The 26,972-nt window shown below is 42.9% G+C and overlaps 1 protein-coding gene across 6 annotated transcripts in view; it reads left to right on the forward strand.

Annotated features, from left to right (window-relative positions):
* Nucleotides 1-26,972, forward strand: part of TMEM234 (transmembrane protein 234) — a 107,533-nt gene that overhangs the window by 21,994 nt on the left and 58,567 nt on the right. For 4 of the 6 annotated variants that reach the window (XM_085648418.1, XM_085648423.1, XM_085648422.1 and 1 more), the window contains exon 2: nt 25,148-25,299. In XM_085648418.1, coding sequence (XP_085504544.1) covers nt 25,148-25,299 — 152 coding nt within the window. The remainder of the gene's footprint in view (nt 1-25,147; nt 25,300-26,972) is intronic. The other 2 variants (XM_085648419.1, XM_085648421.1) reach the window with 1 other exon arrangement.

The raw sequence follows: 26,972 nt of genomic DNA on the forward strand, positions 1-26,972 counted from the left end.
ACAGCTTAAAGTTAAAAAAAAGAATTCAAAGGAATGTGTGAAAAGTGGATTGGGCAAAGTGAGTTTAAAACGATATATGGATGACCGACAATGAAATATTTATTAACTGTTGTTGAGATTCATGTTTATATTTAAAGTAAAAAAGGGACTTGTATGACCTAATTATCCAAAGAGTCACAAAAAGTGGTCAACATGTTTCTTGCTTAGAATAGCCCCCTACTGTCTGCTGTATTCATCAGGACCAAGATTTCACCATAATCTAAATATTATGGAATAAGAGAATCTGATCCAAACAGGCCCCTATCATGCAACAACATGCACATATAAAGAATTTGAGGATGAAGTCCACATTGGAGCTTACATATATCTTGGCAAAATAAATCAAGCCATAACGATAGTTGGTGAGGGTCCCATGGGAATAGCCCTTGAGGAAGATTATTCCTTTTGGAGACATACCATCTGGAAGCCTAAAGTTAAAGTCCACTGCTTCCCCACCCAATGCGGAGCACAACCAGATGACGCTGCATTCTACCTTGGTGGGCAAGTTTCTGTGCCTCTGGAAAAATAATTATCTCTGGATTTCAGAAAAGCATACTTTTTCAGCTCCAGATAGCTCAACTGCTATGGAATGTCATACTTTATTTTGTAGATATTGGCATTGAGCGGATATTTGAGGGACCGCTTAACTCCTCTTCCTTGTTTTTTAAAAAAATGAATACTGCTGTGTCCCTACAGTGACAATGCCCTAAAAGTTATTTCCACTGTGGTAGACCTAGCTGTCTTACATAAAAAACTCAGAGTACAGATTAAAATACTAATACTAATACTTGGGAAAGAGACCGGCTAGGAAAATAACGAAAGCACTATTTTTAATAGCTATTAAAAATGCAATTGAATGGTGAGGTTGGCTTTTTAATTAAAGTTAAGGAAAAGTAACTTTTGGAAAGTTACCGTTTACCTCCCTGAACTGTCGGAATGCTTATTAGCATATGCCTCTGCCACCTCTCAGCCTGTACTCAGCCTTGAGTACATGGGAACAAAGTGTGAAATGTGTTCAAGAAAAAAAGAACATAGGCTGACCTGAATGGGCAAGGATGGCTTATCTGAACTCCACAGAATATGTAGGGTGGTGTTTGTGAGCATTACTTTCACACAAGTGTGGCAAACCCTGATTGACAGGTCTGTTAAATCACAGGGCACACTTTATAGGGAAAGAACAGGATGCAAAGACGATTCTTGTAGATCCCTGTATGGTGGCTGCAGGATCCTGTTTATGCTGTCCCAGACCTCTATCTTTGGGTTTGTTGTGGGTATGTTGTCTGCCTCAAGGTGGATTTTAGTTAGATGTGAGAATACTAGGATTACCATAGTACACTCCCCACGCACACCGAGCCATCAAAGTTCAAACTGAGTGTGGCCAAAGACTTTTGCCATCTTGAAAATGCCCTGACATATTGGAATTTGGGCCTGTTTCAGAAAGGTGAACTGAAACTACAGAAAAAATGTGTGGGATTGGCCTAAGGAACGCATACCCCATTGGGTGGAGGGGGGCAGGAGTGACCCCACCCACTAGGTAGTGTCTGTCATAAATGTAGCATCACCAAGCACCCTGCTCAGAACTCTTTCTGGACCTGCTGAAGATCAGAAGTGAACTGGGCCTGCTGTCTGTGACGAGAGAGGAGCCTTAAAGGAATGGACTTGCTCTATCTTGTACCTAAAACAAAGAAGTGAACTCCAAGGATCAGTTGACTGGAATCATGTTTGGCTACAGGGAGACAACAAGCTGCAAGAGGCCTCAGTACTCAGCTGACCAGAGGCAACTGGACTGGGACAGAACCCTCCTATGGGCCTCTGCCTAAGATAGTCTCTAAGTGCCTTCTCAGAGGTCCTGGGGAGCTATAGAAGTGTGGCCTTGGGGAGGATTGGAACTTAAAAGACTAAGTCAGAAGTTAAAATCTTTGACCAGGACAAAACTGGTTGGTGTATCCAACCCACGCTCCATCGTGGTCACCCTGAAATTGCACCTAGGTCCCTGTCTACCATGACCATTGCCTAACATTTGTACTTTGTGCTTTTGGAGCTATTTCTATGTAAAACGTAAAAAAAATCATATCTCCAGTTTTGGGTGTCATTATTACTACGTAAATGTTGTACACATTGCCCTAAGGTAAGCTTGTCTGCTTTGAGCCATAGCAACCAAGGGGTTGAGCTCAGGCTCATGTAGTGACTTTGGGGGATTACTCGGACAAGGATTGTGATTATTCCTTCAGGTGGGTAGTCATCCCCTAATTAATAAACATTTTCTTACAACTTGGTTGTGTATTCATAGAGAGAGAAGAAATTAGTGTCAGTCCAAGTGAGATTACAGTGGGTGAAAGAGATGGTGAGAAGTGGGCAGTTTTCAATTGAATGAGCAGGACTTTATCAAAACAGTGTTTGAGCTTCGGAGGAAGTTGCTTTGTGTGTTTTTTATATCTGCCTAGCTCTCTCTGTCTCCGTACGTCATGATGCATTTCTGGTTAAATGTGATGGTTCTGTTTGGATGGATTTTTTGTTGTGGTATTTGGAGGTCAAAGCTCAGTTAAGAACATATGTGGGGGAGAGGGGGCCACTGCATCTGTACCTGATGACTAATGAAACCTTGTTACAGCCTCTGCTTTGCCGCCCCATCATGGGACGTGTCACATGACAACATTCCAGATTTAGTTGTGGAACTCCTTATTTTAATAATTTTAGCTTTCCTTAAGCCCCATTCATTTGAAAGTGAGCAAATTGTGAATTTCCCTCAATTGTTCTGTACTAGTTGCTTCCCAGTTATGTCATTTATGTGATAAAAGTCACTGTGTAAAAAGACTTGTTGTTAGCATTGTAAATGGGATAAATACATGTCACTCCAAAAAGAGGAAGCTCTAAACAAATAAATCCCTGGACACCCCACCAGTGCACCAGTTATGTTGTTAAAGCTTCCAGCTATGTTCTTTTGGTTTGGCTGTAAAGAAGGACTTGCCACAGAAGGGTTTCTAGATGAACGAAAATCCATCTGACTCCCTAAAGTTAGGGAGCTTGCAACTGTATGTTGAGAGAATGATAGCAAATCTAATACAAGGATCTCGGGTAAAAGTCGATAATTGATACTTGATCGAGCCCGGTCAGTGCCAAATGCAGAGAAATTATCACACCATATTAGACCTATCAGAAGGCATACGATGGCTGGTGTCGAACGGTTCCTACTATTTCAGTAAGACTGTGCATTTGGGCAAAATAAGTGTCAAAAGTATGTCGGGACTGAGTCCGTACATACCATCAGAATATGTTGAACTAAATCCTGACTAGCTCACAGTGTGCCATTTGGACCTCTAAACCTTAGAAGGTACTGGATGGTGTCTGCAACCTTAGAACATGACAACTCTGACTACTCAAGGAAATCATGGAAACAGACTCTACCCTTTCGTTAGTAGCTCAAGCATGCCCAAAGGGAAATACAAGAAATACTCAGATTGGCATTTCAAACATTTATTGAAGCAATTCTACTCTTGTGTAAAATATGTGTGCTTCAATGATGAATAGAATGGAGAAAACCAATGTTACATGCGTTACAAGGATGATGAACAAAATTATTTGCATACATATGACTGCACTCCTACCTAGCGCTGCCTATCCTATAAAGCATAGGGTGCGAGGATCTGCCAGAATGCCCTAGAGTGGTCTAACTCCTCATTTACCTGAGTGTATGTGTCATCAGGGTGCCTGTTGTTGTACTAGAGCAGGCCACCATCCTTCTCAGGGACTTTACTTCCAGCATTTGAAGGCATAACACCAACCTGGCCTTTCAAAATGCAGCTGACGAGAGGGTTCTCTGTATGAGATAAGACGAATACAAAGCTATTAGGCTTCCCCAATGACGAAGAATCTAAGTGGCAATAAATCCAAAACCACAAAAGATTTTGACAAAAGACAAAGGAATACAACCCCCGCTCCTGACGTCTCGCTAATTTCATTGATGAGGATCACAGTCATTTTGAGACACTACCATGTCCAGGTCCTGATGCAAACCCCATAACGGTCACAGGGTTTGAAACGCGTTGACCTCAGCGTCTGGGATAAGACAATTGTAGTGTGTCTTGGGAGAGAATTTACATAAATAGGGTTCTCCTTTTGACAACACTTGAAACCACAGTTCCCAGTGCTGCACACACTGGCAGGAGACAATAGACATTTAGTTTTTTTAATACTTGTTGATTCTCCACCCAAGTGTGTTTGTCATTTCCAGTTAAGGACTTGTTTCTCATGTCTTTAAATGTATTTGTTAAGAGATGTATATACATCATACTTATCTGTGTATTTCTAATTTTCGTGACACATCTGTTGTTTTTTCAAAGTCTGTTGAATGTTCAAAAGTTGTTATAATTTCGTGTTGCCCTTTATGATGACATGATTATAATGCATCAAACTTTTTTCTACAAATGATAAAGAAAAGGGAAATAAATCACACAAACTTGTGTATTAGAGACATCGGCTCATTTTGTGTCTAAAGCTTTATAGTGTATCAAAGCAACTAGATAATTGTTTTGTATACAATGTAACAGTGGTCCTATCTAGTTTGCATATGGACCCAAGCCTTCTTTAGGTTATTAGCCTATCCTATAAAGCATAGGGTGTGCGGATCTGACAGAATGCCCTAGAGTGGTCTAACTCCTCATTTACCTGAGGGTATGTGTCGTCTGGGAATCCCGTCTTTGTTCTAGAGCAGGCCACCATCCTTCTCAGGATGGTAACTGGATTTAGCTGGACTGGAATTCCGGCATGGGACGACCTCGATAGTGCCAGCAAAATGTTCCTCTCTCCAAACAAAGGGATGGGAGAGTTTTTATAATAAACTTCACCCGTACTCTCTATGGCAGAGTTCTAGGCTGGCTGTTATTGTTTATTCTGATCTTGCAGGGCTGTCACCGAACAGACACCAACAAGCAACAACATTCTGTGCGGTGACCTTTGCCCTTGTACAGAATGTTCAAGGGCTGATAATATGCCCAAGAAGAAGTGTAGGTGTAACCATTTGTTTGTAAGGTGACTAAAAAGCTTCATAAAACATGTACTAAATCGTAAGTCCCTAAAGCTAACAAAAAGTCTTCAAAGGACAATGCTCTTTAGTTGTAAAATCAGAATGATAGCCAAAATGCATTTTAAAAGATGGCTTAAAAAGCGCATAAAAAGCAGTGTATAAAAGCAATTTTGCAGTTAAAAACATTCAAAAAATCTCTCTGTCTCTGCTCGAAGCCACCTGATTTTTTAAATGTTCCAAGAAGCATAATGAACATCGGTGTTGTACCTAGCTGCCACAGACGATATTTCCACTGGCACCTCTCTCGCAAGTTCCAATGATCAAACAAGGTAAAATCCAATACATTCAGCAGCCACTGAAGGTGTGACAGCCATTTGTACCTCTGCTGATGATGAGCCAGGATCTGAAAACCTAGGAGCCGAGGCAACCCGGAAAAGCTCCTAATATGCATTTTGTAGCAACGGCAGTTGCACAGGGCAACTTTGCAAGTGAATTCTCAACGGACCCACCAGCATTTCTATGTTTGTAAATTGGACCGGTTGCATTCCAAGGCATATATTCTTGGCACACTCGATAGTGCACAGCAGACAGACAAACTCAGGCTGCACGCAATGTAACCAGATAGGCCAAAAGGACAAGAACCAGTTATCAATAAGTTCCTGAAGCCACAGTGAACCAAAATACTGTATCATCCTTTCACGACACAGTAGCACATGTGGCAGTGCTATCGCCATTTGACGGTTAAACAGAACATCCATTGCGGAGCAGAAAAAATAAAATCACTATCCTGATAATTAGGAACAGGATAAGTGGTATGCCTCCAAAAGAAATGCTCCCAAGCACCGAGTGTATGATGGATGGAATCACTCTGAGGACAGTCTGGAAGGTACTAACAAACCCGGACACAATAGTTAAAAAAAAGTACTATTCCTGCAGTATTTGAGGCGTTAAAAATGCAGTACAAATGTTCTTCAAAATGTTGTGGTAGCTTGGTGCATAGTGCCGACTGGATATCAGAAGATGACCTTGCAACCTGAAGATCCTGTGTCTCCTTTGCAGATGTAAAGAAACTTATTTCTGAAACAATAAGGTTTTCAGTCTGCTCAAACTATCAAAGTTCACATTTGAAAAGCAAATTGAAGGCCAAATTGCAAATGTCACTTCCCCAACTGTACGGGCAGGTGAAAAAAGTCCTTGTGTACAACCGGTCACGGCCAGAGAGACCGTAACAATATAGGGCACTCACGGTTTCATCCCACAGCAACCTTGGTCGTTCAACATCAAGTAACTCCCATTTGACACAATCAGAATTTCGTACGAATTACAGTAGCTGGGAAACCCTTCAGAAAACAGGAAATGTTTGCCTTGAATGCATTACATACCCCGTAAAGTATGACTTTTCTGCAAACTAATGAATGGCCTAAAGTGTTCTCATAGTCTGTACCACTAGGAAAAACCTCAGTCTCCCCATCTCTACACCTGTAAGAGAAAGGTAGGACACATGCCTCGTGGACTAATCACTCCCCTAGCACCTCATATCTGCCTGCTTAATAGTGTTGTATGCAGTTCTTAAAGTGAAAAGTTGAAATTAGCAGAGAAATAAACCCATGTATTATCCAAACAGATAATGGTGTCTCTGCTACAGTGAATGGTAATTGCTCTAGTTTTTCTATTTGTAACGGTGTATGTTGCATTTTTACATACCATGGCTTTCTGTTCTTTCATTAAATTGTATGGTAAAAATAGACGTGTGGCGTTTACATACTTCCATGGAACACCACCATTTCGCAGAGTCTGCAAAGTCCGGCTCAAAAGCATAATAGGCTTAAGCTGTGTTTGTCCATGTTGTAAAAGTGACATGTCACTCTCTATGATGTCAATAGCAGATGACACAATGTTACTTAGAAAATAAATCCTAGTGGATAACGTAGTCATACCATTGTCAACTACTGCTACAGCCTTTTCTAAATTTGCTCTTGTCAATTTCATGTATCTGTTTATCAGTCTCCTGCTGTGAAACCTTCCATTTTTCATTGTATATCATATACAAAAGCGCTTTTGACGTGGATTTCTAGGACCTAGCAAGAAATCATGTCATCAGAAAGGAGAAATAAGTCTAGGCACAACTTTCCAACGCCATTTGTTGATACCACTCCTGAGTGTTGTGTCTACGCATAACGTGGGTCTGGCCTGTTTATCCCAAAACCTTTAGTGTTGAGAAAACGTGCATGAGATCCATTATTATCTAATAGCCACACTAGCCAACCCACCAGACTGGATTGTGAAGAATTGTATGTACCATTCTTAATCATGTTTTTGAATGCTTCCTCGGTGTTTGTGAATTGCTGCCAATTCTCAAAGCATGAAAAAGAGGGAATATTTGGTGTGTTCATATCCTTTTTCTTGGCTACGCCAAGACAGGGCGTTTGCTGCACAGTTTTGTTCAGGAAAATCATTTCTCTTGGTATAAGGCATGCTCTAAATAAAACCTCATTGGCCTTAAATCACCAGTCATTAGCTCCCCTAATAGATCTTAAATCCACATTGTCCTTCCAGAAGACATACCTTTGTATCGACAACTGGGAAATAAAGGGGGTCAAATAAATTAATATTGTGCTAATTAGCATATTTCTCTTTGCTGGGGAAGGGAGGTGTTTATAGTAATAAGACTCTGGGTCTATAGGGGTCTGATTAGAGAAAATATGCAAACTTATGTGCAAATGCCTTGGAGATACTCACTGGTGGTGTAGGGCAGTGTTCCCATTGTGTGTAATCAAATACTGTACGTGGAGCAGTTTATTTGTGTACAAAATGGTGTGCATAATGGTGAAAACAAAGCATTTCAGCATAATTAGGTGTACCACTATACCTATCTTTACGTTCCAATGCAGTAAAATACTGTGAACCATTAACCACTGTGCGAATATTCCAATCATCAGAGATGCTGCCAGGAGTGATGGCATCACTGAATGAAAATTTAAAAATATAAGGAATTTGTAAAGTCTCTATTGGTCCAAATATATAGGGTACCTGATCCCAATCAATTCCATCAATTACAGGAACCGCTAAAAAGTTCACAAGGGACCAGTCTCTTCACACTTTCTGTGATGAAAACTGAACCTCCGTTACCAGTTCAACAGCAGAGAATTCTGGGAGATAGTGTCCATTTAGAAGCAAGATAATGACTGTCACAAAAACAAATCCGAAGGAAGAGGAAAAACAATGAAATTATAATCCAAATGTATATTCAGGGTGGAATAAAATATCTCTTTTTTAAGTCAAATTAAAAATGCACGAGTTCCACTCTGTGGAGGTGGGTCTGATGAATATGAAGAAAAGCCATCAATGTCGACAAAATAACATGAGTCAGTTTGTGCAAACATAGGGGGCTCGTTAAGCTGTGTGGAACTGGTATTTAACTCCAATGGTGGGGTGTTATAAACAACTTTATTGTTTGCTTGTAGTGTTGAAATCTGTGAATTCGCACACAGTGATTGTGTTGTATTGGTAGAGGTCAAGACACACAATTGATGGACGGAATGCAGAACAAATCTAAACATTCACCCCCAGTCAAGAGATTTGGGTTAAATCCATCATTCTTTTGCTCACCATGCCACCCCAGTTTAGACCTGGCCATATGCAAATCAGTCTTGACCCTGTGCCTCATGGGAACAGTCCAGCCCGAACTGCCAAGCCAGATCCTCCCTGGACCGGAAACAAGCATCTTAGGAACAGTTTCAACTGTTGTTTTTGTATTGGTAGAGGTGACAGAAAGTAGCAAAACTCTAGTGTCTGCTGGGGCGAAGAAACTTCATTGTTGGTTAAAATCTTGTAATAGGATTTCCTGTAAGGTAGTGAGAGGAACCAGGTAACTATCCAGGTGCCTTTGTGGACCACTATGTAGAACCAGCCACATGATGTGGTATGATGAGATCTATAGAGACAATTCTCCTATGTTTGCTACTAGCAAGGGGCCGTAAAAGTACAAATCTAGTACCTTCAACAGGCAAGACAGGCGCTCTGTGGGATGGCCCATATCCTTTCTTGTCCACAATCTTCTTCCACACTAGATCACTGATCTTTGGAATCCAGCTAGGAGTTGCTGGTACTGCCTGCACATTGCCAGTGGCAGAACGTTTCTGTAGCTCATTGCTTTGCTCGTCTCTGAAGTCATTCAGTTCCTGTAAGACAGCCAAACGTTCACTGATCCCAAAATGATTTTTCACTGCCACTGTACTAGGACTGCCAAGGTCTGGAACCCACATTCTAACCCCAAACGGGACTTTAAAGGGAGTCTGACCACTCAAAGATCTTCTTAGCAGATTGTTTAAGGCTCTCTGTACCCCATACAACTGCGACCTGAACCTAATACTCTAGCTGTTAGAAACTGTTTTAAGTCATGGGTTTTCTTCTCCACTGACATGTTTACCTTGGGATGGGATGGTATGGTGAGGAATAGTGCACAGTCACACCCAATGTTCCCATGGTGTCTCGGTAAGAGGCAAACGCTAGACCCTGTTCTAAATGGAAAGGTGCTACTTCATATGTGCCGATGAAGAGTTGCAGATCTTTTATAAAAGTTTGAGCATCAACCGATCACTGCAGCCATACTCATAGGAATCGATAGAAGGAATCCATTGCTAACATGATGTGTTTAAAAGAGCAATCAGAGTGTAGGGGCTCACAGTGGTTCAGATAAACACAAGGCAAAGGCTTGTTTGAGATCAAGAGAGGATTCTGTGATGGGATTGCTGTAGTGGAAACCTTTCTGTACTGACGTCATATTTAACAATTTAGTCTTTTGTCTGTTTATATAGACCTGGCCACTAGTAGCATTGCTGAAATAGTGAGATTGTAGCTGCCACCCCTGCGTGAGCAGATGCTAGACCCTCATGTGCTGCAAGAATAAATTCTAACCTGCAATCTGAATTTGGAATTACTCTATGCCCCACTCTGGAAAGATGAGCAAACAGAATATTTTGTGCACTTGCTAGGAATATTTTACTGGAAAACCTTTAGGTAAGGGAGTGCCACAGCACGAAACTGTGACAGCCTTCATAATGTCTCCATATATCCTTGTGCTAGAACAAGTCACTGCAGCTATGAAAGCAGTTTGCACTGTTACCCAGGTGGCTTATCAGCCAATGAATTCACTGCAGCGTGTTTTCCTACATGTTGTTGGCTCTGCATGTGAATAACATGAGCTAGTGTCAAATTTGCTTTAAGTTTTGCAACGTGTCCCCACAGCATTTTATGCTTCATTGTGTTCCCCTATAGAATATCTCAATCCCTTCTGGCTACAATAGTGGTGATACTCATTATACGAACCGCACACTATAAGTGTGGGAAATTTAGAATCCGTATTCTCAAGTGCCAGAATTAGAGCTTTCAGTTCAGCCAGCTGTGCAGTGCAATCTCCCCGTGACTGAGTGAATGTTTTTAGAGGTAGGAATTCCTCATTTTATCCCATAGCACTGAGCAAGTGGCAGGGTATTGGTATTTTGTTCCAACTCCAGGCTGGGCAGGACCATCAGAATTAATTATGAAGTTAAACTGATCTAGAGGCATTATTTCACTGGGAAGAGTATATTCCTGTTCATATTATAGGTATGCTTGTGTAGAGTAGAGTCAAAAACATAATCTACATCTGGTGCTGTGAGTGAGTAGGTCCCTCTTTATCCAAATAGGATGTAAGGCTTTTGTGACTGGAATCGGGGTTACCACAATTATGTATTTTCCCTGAGCCAATGATCTATCTTTCACTACAGCGCTCTGTACTGCTGTCAGTATTTTTTCTGTTAGTGCAAAACGTGTTTCTGCTATTGAAATATACAAGCAATGTATATGCACCTGGTAAAGTGTCACCCGTGTTGAATGTGGCATATGTGTATCATGTGATCCCTACAACTACACGGATTAACAAGTTTGTTGTATTTACACGTGTGTGTAAGTGTTTTGCAGCAAGCATGTCAGCTTGCACTGAATGCAAGATCTGTGTGTGTTCTGGTGTCCAATGTCTGTGAGAAGTCTGGACGAATCAATATATAAAACAGTTTAACCCATTGCGCATAATCTTGTATGTATGTTCTACCAAAAATTTGGAAAACCTAAAAGCAATTGTAGCCTTTTATAGTAGCTGGGGGCTGTAAAAGCTTGCTTCTCTAGGAAATGTGTTGCTATGCTTTTGCCTTAATTTGGCAACTCGTATCCCAAGAACAGGACTGTGAGATAGTTTTTTTTGTTGTTGTCAAATTTGTAGCCCAAGTGAGCAAATCCCAGAATTATGTGATCTACTCTGTTCAAGTGTGTTGCTAAGTCGTCATCTGTTAAGTTTATCTTATTGACATAGAACAATGCTTTGTCATCAAAATCCCGTAACAGTTCCGTTATGTGGGCTGAGAACAACCCATGGCTATTCTTATAACCTTGTGGAAACCAACACATTTTTTTTGAGGGCCCAGGGCAGTAAATGAATTCAGATACCTGCTTTCAGGTGCTATGTGCTCACAGAAAAAAATGTTTGTGATATCTAACATGGTTTTATATTTTTTGGGCACTATCATTAGTGCCGCTCCATGCGCGTTTTGAACGGCAAATGTGTGTGCTGCATTTTTCAATTCAATGTCAGGAACGGAGGCTCCGATTATGCTTCTCATTTCTTTGCATTTATTACGCAGCAGCCAATAAAAACACTTTCTTATAAAACTACAAATCCCATGAGCACTAGGTGCGCCATACCATAGAGACTGTCCACATATAAGGTCCAACTGAGGTAACCACTTCCTCTTTCTTTGCTGTTCCGCAGCCAGTTAAGTGCCTTTCCCTTACTACTCTCATTGTGTGGTAGCGTATGGGTTTGGGTCATTGCTTTAAGATTGAGTGTAATAGCTTATGCTAATGTGTTTCTGCTCACTGTATGTACCGTGACATTGTGCTGCTTTCCTTTAGCGCAGGTTATTATTAGGCTGAACCGTTGCTTTTTTGTTGTGGATTTACCTTTACTGCTTGGCGCTCCTCAGCGCATGGTGCTCATTACAGCATTGTCCGTATTCGATCCGCGCTACCTTTTGGGAGTGCTTTGACCTCCCCTGCCGGGCGCGTCATGCCCGAGGCAGCTTCAGTGGGAGTGCGGGGCGAGGACCGCGCGTAGCACAATCGCGCTAGTCCTCTTTCTGTGGCGACGGACGGCCGATACCGCGCATGCGCGGTGGCCTTTTTAGCTCATTTTTCATCAGAGTGTGGCGAAAATGACAGAGCGGGAAAACGCTCCAGATTTAAAAATATTTCCTGGTCCGTCTTATGGCCCTGTGACGCCTGACCCTCCTGGGACGATGAGGGCAGTAAAATGATTGCATAAGCTCTGCCGAGAGAGGTTTGGCAAGCCCTCCCTCCACCACATAACATAACAACTTTCAAATTTGATTGGCTTGCCTGGGTTTGTTCCTCTCCCCTGTGACTCCTCACTAAGCTTGGGTGGCTTCAGTATTGGCATTCATTTGGCAGCCACTACGTGGTTTTTACACAATAGACAAATTCTTTTTTGAGGATGATTATTTTGAATCTGAGCCAAAAGATTCACTGGAGCAGGACCTCGTGGAGGCCTTAGAGGCAGGGGTGCAACGCTCAGTTAATTCAGCCCTAGTGCGAGCGATTGCACCCCTCAAACGCCACTTAAATTCTTACATGCTGCAGCAGGGGTGGCTCCCTGCAGGCAGTCCCCGACCCCAAACCAGTGGCAAGAAGAGCTCCAACCCTCATACAAAGGATTTTGCTCGCCTCTCCAGGGCATTGGCGAACGACCACGCCTACACCGCGACGGACCGACACTACGAACTCCGTTCAGGGGGTAAATGGAGAATCCTCGTCAGAGAAGGATTCGGATCAGGAGGATGCACCCAGACCGGCAAAAAAAATCAAGAAAGAAACACCACATTGATGCCCCCTCACAGCTCAGACTCCTCACGTTCGTGCCTGCGGACATCATCCACCCTAATTCCACCACATGGCTCCCGGTGCAGGAGGTTGCGGACTATGTCCAGTCACACCTCCGTTGTCCCTTTGACAGAGACATCAGGGCACGTCTTTGGTCAGAATGTCCAAGACCGGATTTGGCGACTCGTGTTGCGGATATCCCCGAGGTGGATAGCACTATGCTCACTTATTTGAAAAAATATTCAAAGGACCCCAAGAAGAGCATAGACCGTGCTTGGCAGGCATGCCAAGATAAGTTGCTAGACTTGTCAGGGCCCCTGACCAAAATTCTGGAGATGGAATTTCACGTCAAGGAATCTGGGGCCCCAGTAGACCCAGATGAACTCATAGGATGGGCGCAGTGGGCTGTGTGCCAGCTGGGCAACGCCAACTGCGCCATGTCCAGTGAGAGGAGAAGGTCTATCCTCCTCAAACTGGACCCCAAGTTAGCAGAATTGTCCTCCTTGGAGGCAGGGCCTGTAACCGAGGGCCTCCTCTTTGGCCAACCATTCTTGAAGGAGCTCACCAAATTTGTGGCCACCTTCAGTGGCCTGGATAAGGCACAAGAGTCCCTGAAACGCGCCTTCCGGACGGTTGTCACCAGGGCCCGACGAAGTCGAGGGTGGTCATTAGACCGAGGATTCAATCAAGGCACCCCACATGGCCATCAACACCAGAGAGGAGGGTATCAGGACCCCAACTCCGGAAACTCCTCCTTCTTCCCCACTCGGAGAGCGAAGAACCGGGTCCGGAGAGGCCGGTCCGGTAGCAACCACTAGGACACCGGAAATACAGGTGAGACTCATCTTGTGTTCGGAGGTGGTGTTGGGGAGTCGGATCCAGTCTTTCCTACAGGTCTGGCAAACGGTCTTGCAAGATGCTTGGATCTTGGAGACGGTCCAAGGGTACAAACTGGAGCTGTACGACACTCCCGCCCAGGGCTCTCTTCCCCCTCCTATACATTTTTCCCGTCAAGAGCAGAGTTTTATCACGGCCGAGATTCAATCTCTCCTGTAGAAAGGAGAAATCATGGCCACTCAACTTCACACTCAGGGTTTAATCAGCAATGTCTTCCTGGTCCAGAAAAAAGAGGGCGGTCCAGGTTAGTTCTAAATTTAAAAGAGTTCAACGGGTGGATAATCTACCGTCACTTCAAGATGGAGGGCATCCATCTTTTGCGAGATCTTTTACAGGAAGGGGATTGGATGGTCCGTCTAGACCTGAAAGACGCGTACCTATCCGTTCCCATCTACGCCCCCCATCGGCGTTTTCTTCAGTTTCTCTGGCAGGGCACCTGCTACGAATACAAGGTACTCCCTTCGGACTTTCGTCAGCACCTTGGTGCTTCACGAAACTCCTTCGTCCGGTAATAGTCTTTGAGAGCGCGTGGGGTTCGCTTGATCGTCTACCTGGACGGCATCATTATCATGGCTCGCTGTCCCCAACTGGTGACCATGCACCTGGAATGGTCCATCGATTTGCTTCAGAGCCTGGGTTTCGTGGTGAACCCTCAGAAGTCCATCCTGTTCCCCACACGATCTATAGAATTTCTGGGTTTCAGGTTGATTCTCGGAGCTGCCAGCTTCTACTTCCATCACAAAAGATCAGAGCAATCAAGAAAGACTTGAGGTTGATTGTGAACAGGCAGATTGTACCCTAGAGGTCGATAGCCCGAGTAGTGGGCTAACAGCTTCTTCGATCCAGGCTATTTTCCCGTGACCCCTTCACTACCGCGCACTCCAAAGCTTGAAGATTAAACATTGCCGCAAAGGCCGCGGATACGCCAAACGGATACCACTTTCCAAGGAAGCGAGGTTGGAAATGTTGTGGTGGCTAGACCACATGGAGTCATGGAATGGCAGAGCCAAGTTCAGATCCAGTCCCGAGGTAGTGATCGAATCGGACGCCAGTCGCTGGGGCTGGGGAGCCCGCTGCGGTCCGATTTCGACGTGGGGGTCGGTGGTCTCAGGAGGAGCTCTCTCTACACATCAATTGCCTGGAACTGCTGGCAGGCTCTTTTGCGATTTGCAGTCTCTCCCCCCAGAGAACGGATTGCTGCATCCTCTTCCGGATGGACAACGTATTGGCAGTCCAATACGTGAACAAATTGGGGAGGACGAGGTCTCCCCCCAATTCGTGAATTCTTGCAGAGATAGCCAAGGATTTTTGGCATTATTGTCTGAGCCACAGAATATCAGTTGTGGCGGAATACCTCCCGGGACGCAGCAACAAGGTGGCAGATTGGCACTCTCATTACCTACGGGACTTCAGATATTGGAGGCTGCACCCCCGAGTTTTCCGTATCCTGAATCATTTATGGGGTCCTTGTCAGTTAGATTTGTTTGCGTCGCGGCTGAACAAACAACTCACAGGTTTTTACAGTTGGTATCTGGATCCGGAGGCGATTGACGCAGATAGGTTCCTTCAGACATGGCCTCCAGCCCTTTGCTATGCCTTCCCTCCTTTTGTAATAATACCCAGGGTTCTGGCTCACACCAGGCGGCAACGAGCAGAACTAATTCTAGTCACTCCATTGTGGAGAGCACAAGCTTGGCTCCCGATAATCCTGGAGATGTTGTGTGATGCACTAATTCTCCTTCCTCAGAGATGGAAACTGTTGCTTGACCATCAGAAGGCCCCTCATCCCTTAGTAGAAGCAGGACAACTCCCTCTAGTTGCATGGCGAGTTTCAGGAATAGATGGGAGATCGAGAGACACTCATGCTTTCATTAAACTTGCATGGTCCGCTAACACCCACAAGCGGTATTCATCAGCATGGAACAAATGGTGTAGCTGGTGTGTTCAACGGGACATCGATCCCACTACAGCAAATGTCTCCATGGTCATAAATTACTTAGCCTCCCTGGCTTCTTCTGGCCTCGCATACAGAACGGTCAATGACTGTTGATCGGCTATTTCCGCTGGGCATGTTCAGCTGGATAGCAAACCGGTAGGGGAACATCCTTTGGTTTGAAAATTGATTAGAGGCATTCGGATGGTCAAGCCTCCATGTCATAAATACTCTTTTCTGTGGGACGTCGCAATTGTGCTACGATTCCTCGAAAACTGGCCCGCTAACAAGTATCTGTCGCGGAAACAGATTTCCGCCAAACTAGATATGTTGTTATGCTTGGTCTCTTGCAAGAGAGTTTCTGATATCTGGGCCTTAGATTTGGCAGGACGTCGTTTTCCCCCTGAAGGGGTCTCTTTTACTATCTCCAGACGTACCAGGTGCAATACCACATCAGTGTCTTATCCAGCTTTTCCGGATAATCTGAAATTATGTGTGGTGCAATGTGTTAAAGCGTACGAGGTGAGTACACCTGAATTCCGTTCAAATATGCATGGGCAATTTTTTATCGCTTTACAAAAACTTTTTCGCCCCGTGACCCCAGCCACCTTATCCCGATGAGTGTCCTTAATAGAATTGAAAATTCTTGTCACGAATGTTCACAAATTTTTAATTGTCTATAGACTAAAACTTAACAATAGGAATGATCTGCTTTCATCACTGGAAACAAAGGATTATTCATTGGTGAGGTGCAACTCTCTATTACACCCTCATATTCAAGTTGTGTGAGTATTTCTAACATGTTGTAAGCTTCACGTTTAATGGAGTATTGTGGTTGCACTTGTGGACTGGACCTTATGGGTATTATATGGTAAGGTGAATCTTCATCTCAACCCATGTGGTTGCAGTATAACGCTGGAGCTTGTGCATGTCCTCTCTCCTTGGTCAGAAAAAAGCTGGTAATATTGCACTTTCTCCTCATGGGATTTGTCTAACAAACGTATGTGGCCAATCTTTTTCAGAGAATGTCATAACCAAAGGATACATTTTTCCAAAAGAGAACGTTAATAGTGTGTGGTATATCACCTTCCATTTGGAGTTGTAATTCATTCAACTGACTTGGGACACTTAGTCTCTGGTCCAGTGTTTTCACCTGCACATAGCCACTAGTTACTACTGCAGCTGTACACTCCATAAGATTCTGGTGAACTATCTTGACTTCTGCCGCACTGTCCAGCAGAGTCAGAGTCTACAGCCTGCTCAGAACAGAGTCCTCAAAATGTGTGGCGTTTACATTTTATCCCAGCCACTTTCATCTTTTTAAATTGAGGCTTTTGCTGTGGAAGTTTTTCTTACTTTTTGATTATGAAGTCAGAAGAGTCCTGTGTGTCCTTCTGTTTCATGTACTTCTACGACCTGTGCTCTGATTGTCCTCCTCTCTGCAAGCTTTTTTCGGTTGATTCCTGAAGGGAACGAAAAGGACATTTATCGGTGACATGTTTACTTGTTTAACATTTATGCAAATAGTATTGCTTCTCAGAATCCCTGTTGAGGAGATACACCCTTTTATTTTGTCTTTTCTTTATTTTTCTTATCATCCCAATGTTTTTTAGAAGACTCTGGTCCCTATTTCGAGTTACCCTTATTGAAATTACCCTTAAGTTGTGGTTTATTAGATCTGGCTCCCAAATTATCTTGACCTATTGATGTATAGCTTTCTACAGTAATTTTAGGTAGTTCGTGCTTTTGGTCTGCTAGAGCAAGCTGCTGCTTCCCCTTTTATTTTACTTAACATCATTGAGGATACAGTAGCAAAATGGCCCAATAATTTCATCCCCAAATCCAGGGCCGGCGCTGCCCCATCTTCGTTTTGAATCTGTTTAAGCACCTCTGGCAAAACAGCCAATGATGGCGTGCCATGCATTATGGTATAAATCGCAGGAAATAATGTGCCCCACGTGGCACAGTCCTCTACCAGGGGAACCATCCCCTAAGGAGGACAGTTTGTGAGAATTCTATGTTTTTCTTGGAGTCCCGTATGGGGAAACACTGCTTCCAGCTGGTTTGTTTTTTGTGCAAAACAGAACGGAATCTCGCTCCGTCTGGCAAGAACTTTATCCATAATTGCATTATTAGTTACCAGACTAATTCCAGGCATTGCCAATTGTGGGTTTGCAGCCTGAACAGCCTTGCTCAGATTGCTGTTATGGTACGCATAACGAATTGTATTATACACAAATGTAGTGTAACTATATTTGTGTATAGTAAACCAAGTTCTGCTGCTGTGAGAACTCCTATTTACGGATAATGATGTAGAGCCTGCGAGGACTGGCCATGTTGCTCCCTCATTACTGAGGGGACCCAGTCTGACATTTTCTAATGTATGCGGTAGAGCTCCTAAGAATCAATTCATGTGTTCCTGATATGTAAATAGAATTTCTAAATCCTCTTATTCTCTATAATTGTTTTCTCTTTTCATTAGAGGACATTCACTAGGAACTGAATGTGACGTTCCCTCGGTGCCCAATATTCATTTCAAAATTACAAAGAGAGCTATTCCTGTGGTCTTGAAAAAGATGGTGTAAATCAAGGGGATAGAACGAAACACGTAGACGCATTAAAGCTTAATTTTGCTGAATGGGTGGGCACAATAGATGAAAAATTGGGAATTGATCATGTGCTTACCCTAAGTGAATTTCTACACGGATTTGCGGCCATTGATGACAAAGTGTATTGTCTTATGTACTCTCTCTTTTGACTTTTATTGTATCATATTTATATGATTGATGAATTAGTGTAACATTATCTTGTGATTGTTAGATAAACTCGTTTACAAACCAATGTACCAGGGCAGGGGTACCTTGACTTGTTTTTAATATTTTAATAAAATATTTTTGCATATAGGTATCTGCGTAGTGGCACTAACTACATATAGATACATATATATATGTGGGGTTGTATTTGAGTATGAGTGGAATTGTGATGAATGTGGATTAGGGTGAATTCATTTGCCAGAGGGTATATACTTTTTCACTATGTAACCACTCAACAGTGGTTGTCTAATGCTCATACATATGTTTTGCCGAAACTTACTATGGTTTAAACTACACAAGTTTAACTGTAAGCTCTGTTATAATGGATGTTACCACCAGTGTCTACCTTTTAAGTTAAGGTCTTCTGCTGCACAGCACGGGTAAATGGCTCTAGGCTAGTTGGATGTGAAAATGTGGAAACAAACATGAGTACAGGCTGAGAATGTAAGACTATTTTCTAATTCAGTCAGGTTATCTGCCCTGAGGTAGGCTGTTACAAAAGGGACTCTTCAGGAATCGGTGATGAATGAATGTAATAACTTATAAAGCATGACAGTTACCTCCTAGTTCAGGGAGTCCCAGTGCTTATGTAAGAAAAGGCAAAACTTGCCCTAAAATATGGGCCACATTGGAATAGCCATGTTTTTAACTATTTTCTGAAGTTGATTTCATTAGCAATAGAATGGAACGGGAATGGATAATCGTTTCATAACTTAGCTGATATAAAAGTAAATGAGCACTGACCTTCCTAGAACACCTAAACTTGGGGACCTTTAATAATAGTGCGTTCGAAGATCTAAGAGCTCTGGACTGACAGCAGTGTGTAAGTCTCTAGATTATGTATTTAGGGCCTATCTTATAAAAAGAAATGTGTGTCCCCTGGAGTTTTAAAAATAATTATTTCACGTACCGGGAGCCAGTTTAATTTTTTGAGATTTTGATGAATGTACTGATAATGAGGAATTCTCAGAATGAGCCGTGCCACCGCAAATCAAAATGTCTGACTTACCAGCATTAAGTTTGAGGCAGCTCCTTTTCATCCAATCAGAAATGTTGGTTAGACAAGGTTTAAATGACTCTTGAGTCGTGACAGAGTTTTCTTTGATGAAAAAAATAAGCGGAGTGTTGTCAGCATAAGAGATGAAACTGATACCAAATAACAGGATGTTAAATGCTAGTAGGGCCATGTGCACATTAAACAGGGTAGAACTGAAAGATGATCTTTGTGGAGCACACATATTTAAGTGCTTTTGTTTTTTTAGCACAAGAGAAAGAAGACCATGAGATTGTGACATCTGTTGCAGAGAAACAGCTGCAGCTATTGCAAGGCAAGGCCGCAAATCACCACATCTGCTAAGAACTGGAAAGCATTGTATGGGACACAGTGTCAAATGCCGCTGATAAGTCTAGTAAAATAAAGGCGGCACACTGCCTTGGTCCAAACTGATTTTGATGTATTCCGATACCTCAAGAAGAGCCGATTCTACGCTGAGTCTAGGTCTAAATCCAGGATCAGTCCCCCCTGTATTTCCATGCTGCATAAAGCCCCTCACAGAATTTTCGAGAAACTACTTAGGTGAAAAGTGTGGGAAACAGCAAGGAAGAGCACAGCTATCCGTACACCTGAAAGGCAGAGCCGATGTAAAAGGGTAGGACTGCAAGAAATGACCTACAACAAAAGTTTTGTGAGAGCCCAGTGTTCAGATATCTTAATTAAGAAAAAAATATCTGTAAACACTTATCTTTCTCCAACATTGAAATGGAGCTGGTGGAAGGATAAGTCAAGTCTTGTAATTTAAACCTCCTGGGGGTGGGGATGGGGGGGGGTGTATGAGGTCCTGGAATGAAAAGACCAAAGAATTACTGACCACATGACTGTGGTGCAGGATTAAAAAGCAGTGGCAGTAATAGAATGAAACGTCCAATTAAACCCTACAGTGAAAGGCAGGTTTAGAAGAATGAATGTACAAAAGTATCTGAAGTGTGGTTAGAGAAGCAAAGACGACTTACTAAAAGAAAATAAAGAAACTGACCATGTGAGAAAGAAAAGAGATAAGAGAATGGGATAAGAGACTTTTGAGGACGAGCAGGTGTCCGCTAGCAAGCTAACTGTATATTGTAAATTGTGTGCAATATGGCAAATGCCCCTTAGTAAATCAACAACATGCCGTCTGCAGGCTGAATGGTACATCATAACATGGTTATTGGTCAAGCAAGCACTGCATATAACAAGCATCTGCAATGCAGTGTGCCTCAAATTTTTGAGAGTTAGAGCTATTGGCATTGTAAAGACAATGTCTTTCATCTATGTGTTTTGGTTTGGAGTGTAGTGAATGTATGAACAGAGACGTAGCTGCAGCACTGCCTAGAGGACTAAGAATGGGAATTACCACTGGGAACAGAGACACAGCCGCAGCACTGGCTAGAGGACTTAAAATGGAGGAGTTACCCACCGGACCAGAGAAGCAGCTGCAGCACTGTCTAGAGGACTTAGAATGAGGATTTACTGATGAGACCAGAGAAGCAGCCAGTAGCACTGTCTAGAGGACTTCGAATGAGGAATTACAGCCGGGACCAGAGAAGTAGCTAGCAGTACCGCCTAGAGAACTAAGAATTAGGAATTACCACTGGGAACAGAGACACAGCTGCAGCACTGCCTAGAGGTCCTAAAATGTGTGAATTTACGATGGCACCAGAGAAGCAGCTGCAGCACTGTCTAGAGGACTTAAAATGAGAAATTACCAACGCGACCAGAGTAGCAGCTAGCTGCACTGTCTGGAAGACCTAGAATGAGGAATCGCAGACAGGACCAGAGTAGCAGCTAGCAGCACTATCTAGAGGACTTAAAATGAGAAATTACCACTGGGACCAGAGAAGCACCTAGCAGCACTGCCTAAGGACTAAGAATGGGGAATTACCACTATAAACAGAGACATAGCTGCAGTACTGCCTAAGGACTAAAAATGGGGAATTACTACTATGACCAGAGGGACAGCTGCAGCACTCCCTAGAAAACTTAGATAAAGGATTTGCAGACGGGACCAGAGTAGCAGCTAGCAGCACTGTCTAGAGAACTTAGAATCAGGAATTACCACTGGGACAAAAGAAGCAGCTAGCAGCAGTGCCCAGAGGCCTTAGAATGAGGAATTTCTGACAGAACCGGAGAACCAGCTAGCAGCACTGCACAAAAAGGTACCATAACGAAGGGAGCAGCTGTCGGAGCTAGGACTGGGAACAGCCAGCTATGGCAGGCGATGCGATCCAGGTCCAGCAAGAAGACGTAGATGGACTAGAAAAGCTAGGACCCGGGACAGCCAGCAACAGAGGCCGACATTATAGAAGTCTAGGACCCAAACCAAGAAGAAACTTGTAGAAGGCAGAAGAGGCAGGGACCCACATCTGGCTGCTGATGTCATCCGAGTCCTGTGGTTAGAGGCAATAGAGGCTTTCCCTGTCCCAGCAGCTGCGACGTACTGGGTGCCTTGGACAAGATTAAGGATAGGGGAGCTTTGCAAGCAGAAAGGATCATCAGCTGCAAGCTGCGATATAAAGCTCCCCTCCACGTCAACTCATCAGCACAGCGTTTTGGTAATAAACAGCTTGTCTGAGGCATGGATATGCTTCACGGCAAGGCTGCAGGGAGTGTTCGCCGCCGTGCGGGAAATTAACAAAACAAGGAGTGCGCAACACTAACCTATATGGCCCATCATGAAATAATGCATGTAACAGGGGCAGTCTCCAGGGCGTGACCAAACCAGTAAAAGAGGGGACAAATGTAAGCTATAAACCAATGAAAACAAAGAATTTTTTTAAAGCATGTGAAGGAGCCAATTAAAAGCGATGGACGTGCTGAATGCCCATAGATTGGATACAACATGCCTCGCAGGGCAGCGCATGCACTCTGATAGGCTTTTCCTAAAAACTGAAACTGTAGCTATTCACCATTTGGGTTAACTTTTAAGTATTGCAACATTAATACCACACAAATGAGTAACCAGAGAATTAAAAATAAATGTCAAATGGCAGTTTGAAATGGCTGTAGCTCTGCCGCAGCCAGCACATGTTAGAAAACAATGACAGGTAGAAAGGCCTAGTTTTATTATTACTCAATTCAACCTTAAGTGGTGCATGGAAGCCCAAAGTGCAATATGTGAAAGCAGGATATGTCCAATATGAAATAGCCAAGTCCTTTCAGTGATGTGGTTAAAGGTACTGGGTGTGTACTAATGATGTATCCCTTTTGTGAAAGACCCACTTTAGAGAAATAAAGTCTAATTCCTCAAGCAGAACTAGGTAGCAACTCAAGAGAAAATTAAAAACACAGTTCCTTCTTTTCCATAAGTCTTGTTCCTCGAAGATACAAGATTTTTGAAACACTCTTCTTGGGTAATTTTGAAAAATACAGTCCACATTTGCTTGGGGACCTGAAGAGTGATTTATTCAGTTAGTCATGCCTCCTATTCCAAAATTACAACGATGCCCCCTTTGAAGAGACGTAAAATACTTTCTTTGAGGAGCCACTGTTACTACCAAAGGATTTCCATGCTTTTGCAGGAATGCCAAGTGGGGCTATTCCCTTATCTTGCAAGTTGGCAGCGAGGAGTCGACAGGGACTGCTAAGGAGATCTAAATAAAAAAGGAACGTTTTTCATAACACCTTTATAGCATGTAGTCTTTCTAGTATTGGTAGACCCTTTAGAAGCTGCTCTGATTCCAGTCAGAGTGCTTCTGATGACTACAAGCTCTGCTGGAGGTTAAAAGGCTGCGGCAACAAATGATGGACGGAATGCTGAATAAATCAAACGTTCACCCCCAGTCAAGAGATATGGGTTAAATCCATTGTTCTTTTGCTCATTATACCACCCCGGTTTGGACGCAGCCATATGCAAATCAGTCTTGACCCTGTTCCTCACCCCGAGTGGGATGGGTATGCCGAGACGTGGGTCCCGTGCTCTCCATGCTACTGAAGTCAAGCTCACCTGGCTGATGAAAGGTGATACCCCGACACTGGCCCCAGGATGCTTGTTTCTGATCCAGGGAGAATCTGGCCTGGCAATTCGGGCTGGACTGTTACCATGGGGAGCACGGTCAAGACTGATTTGCATATGGCTGGGAACAAACTGGAATGGCATGGTGAGAGAAAACCTGATGAATTGTTGCCCAGATCTCTGTACTGGGGTGAATGTTTGACATTGTTTATCATTCCGTCCATCAATTGTTCTTTTTGCATTTGTCACACCGAGTAGGACGGGTATGCCCAGACGTGTGTCCCGTGCCCTCCATGCCACTGGATTCAATCTAGTCTGGGTGATACCCTGAAACCGGTCATAGGGTGCTTGTTTTCAGTCCAGGGAGGACCTGGCCTGGCAGATCAGGCTGGACTATTCCCATGGGGAGCAGGGTCAAGACTGATTTGCATATGACTGGGAACAAACTGGAATGGGATGATGAGCATACACAAAAAATATAGATTTAGGCCCCAATGTCTGTACTGGAGAGGAATGTTTAACATTGTTCAGAATTCTGTCCATCAGTTTTTGCATTTGGAGGTTGAAAAGCAGCACAAGCTGCTATCAGTCATTAGTCTACTAATATTCCAACCATGGTGCACTGTCTAGCTCTCTTGGGTATTCTATTTTCCCTGAGATGCTGAACACTAGTCTTCCCGGCCCTGTGTGTTTGGTTCCAGTGTTACTGTGTTCCCGTATTGTCTCAGTTTCTAAGGCCCAGATCTCGTCTCTGTTGCAGCAAGCTTTGTGTGATCTTGTTTACCAGTCTCTGGATTCTTCCTCTTGCATGTTTCCAATATACTTCCTTAACCCCCACCTCCACCCTTATGTCTCGGTCGTGATCCAGTGTTTGTTAATTTAAATTTGGTGAAAAGTACCATTCAAGTTTGGACCACTGGAGTCAAGCTAACCTGGTTGATGAGGGGTGATACCCCAAAACCAGTCCCATCATGCTTGTTTTGTGGTCCAGGGAGGACCTGGCCTGGTGGTTTAGGCGGGACTGTTCCATTGGGGACCAGGGTCAAGACTGATTTGCATACGACTGGGTCCAAATTGGGGTGGTCAAGTGAACAAAAAGTATGGATTAAACCTAGATCATTGACAGGGGGTAAATGTTGACAATATTCAGCATTTCGTCCATCATCTTTTAGGGTTATCCTTCCAATTGTCAGCATTGTTGAGATACTAAATCTACTAATAGACTTTCAACCAGCACATCTCTAAAATTTTTAAAGGGAATTATTCAAAAATCTGTCTTGTCAGAAGAATCCAATTGTTTTACAAATGAAATGCAAGAGACAATTGGAAAGTCTGTCCATTCTTTGTCAGTCTCCTTCCTGTGTTAGAGGCAACAGGACAATCTGTTCCTGGATTCTTGGACTAGAAAAAACTCATGAGTGAACTGATGGCTATTTGATTAGTTTATGGTGTCCAGCAATACAAGAACATGTTCAGGAATTTTTAACGGGGTGATAAGTAATATTTTGTTTTTCTCTTCCAGTAGAGATTGTATGCATGGTCCTGGTTGGGATCCTGTGGGGTGTCACCAACCCATTCCTAAAAACTGGAAGTGAGGGACTGGAAAAGATCAAGAAAGACCGCTGGATTCTGCAGCTGTTGGAAGAGATGAAGTTTCTGGTGCTCAATTACAAGGTACTGTACCAAGAAGCTATATATATGTCTGAATGTTTTCATTGAACCCAGTTGCCGATTATTAAGGAAAGACATCTGAACTCGACTATTATAAGTTATTACAGTCAAGATCTGGTGTCAGAATGTCTCCTGCCACAGCCAGCAGCTGGGGTGAAAGGCAGGTCAGGTCACGGAGCATAATAGAAGCAGCTGTTTAAAGCAATGAAAATGAGACGTTGCTTTTCTTTCTTCTGCTCTATTTTTCTGGCTTTCATTGACTAGCAGAGAGAATATGTTTATTTTTGGAATTCCTTATACCATTACAAAAACGTTTGAATCTTTCTGAATGCTTCTACACATTGCGAACTACTGTAACTTTTTTTTAAAAACTGAATTGTATTGAACTTTTTTTATTTTTTTCAACAAATATCTAACATGTTTTTGATGTGTTTAATTTTGCACTAAACGTTCTATTTTTATTCTTCATGTTTGCAAACATGCTCTCTTTTTCAAATGAAAGAGCTATGCACCAAGTTTTTAAGTGGTTTGTGGGTAAGATGTTAGTCTGGCCATGTATTATATGGGATAAAGTATCCCCTGCCATACCTGATGAAGATATTGCAAGTCACCTCGGAGTGCCATAACCTTATAAAGGAACTTGGCATTCAGCCTCGTTCCTTTATATGGTTATGGAACTCTTTGGTGACTTGCAATATCTTTATCATGTACGGCAGGGGGTACTTTATCCCATTTATAAGTGTGCAGTGTGGATCAGTTTTATCAAGACCTTAGAGCTGTACTTGTGATATGGTAAGGTATTGTTCTGTGCCTGTGTTATGACATGCAGCTTACTCTGTCGTGTCATGAAGTCTTGAACTTATCCACTTCTTGATATGATCTTAGGGGGAACGCTTTTACATGGCATGGTTTCAGAGCTGTTGCTGCTCTGGCACTGCAGTTTTGGCGTTCTCAGTGCAAATCTTTGACACACATTCTCAACTATATAATTTTAGTGTATTAAGTATTCATTCACACATTTCACAAGGCAAAAATATCTCAAATGTAATTGTTGGTTTTCTTGTGTACAGATGCTTTTTGACATTTGCCCCTATTGTCCTTCTACCTGCCTCCCCGCTGAAACTCTTTATCCTGTTTTTTTACTTTCCCCATTCACTGCTATATGTGTGAGACTTTTCTAGAGCCAATCTATAATCCACCACTCACTATTGTCTTTTTATGTTGGGCAGCAGAGGCATAAGTAACAAAACAAATTATTACGGAATACTAGTTCAATATGTGACCAGACATGTTTAAATATACAGCGATACTAAAATAGAAATTAGGGCAGGTAGCAATAAAAATTGATGAAGTCTTACTTATTCCCTGATAAAATGGATTATTATTTTTACGGAAACTGTGTTGGCGGATGTAAACACAAACCACAGTTCATGTTCCTCTCTCCTTAGTATGCCCAGTATATTGTTCTCCCAAGGTAATGACTGTTAATAAATGCATTACTTGAATTTCTGAATTTTCAGTTTGCATCTTCCCATGTCAGTGTGATTAGTAATCTGCAGTTGGCTATTGCTATAGAAATCTATTCTGACCCAATCCACCAATTTAAGCCTTGTCCACTTCCACCTTTTGGTATCCAAGAAATGAAGTAACATTTCTTCAGAGGTAGGTATCAGACA

This window comes from Triturus cristatus, chromosome 3_2, assembly GCF_964204655.1.
Source record: "Triturus cristatus chromosome 3_2, aTriCri1.1, whole genome shotgun sequence".
Classification (NCBI taxonomy): domain Eukaryota; kingdom Metazoa; phylum Chordata; class Amphibia; order Caudata; family Salamandridae; genus Triturus; species Triturus cristatus.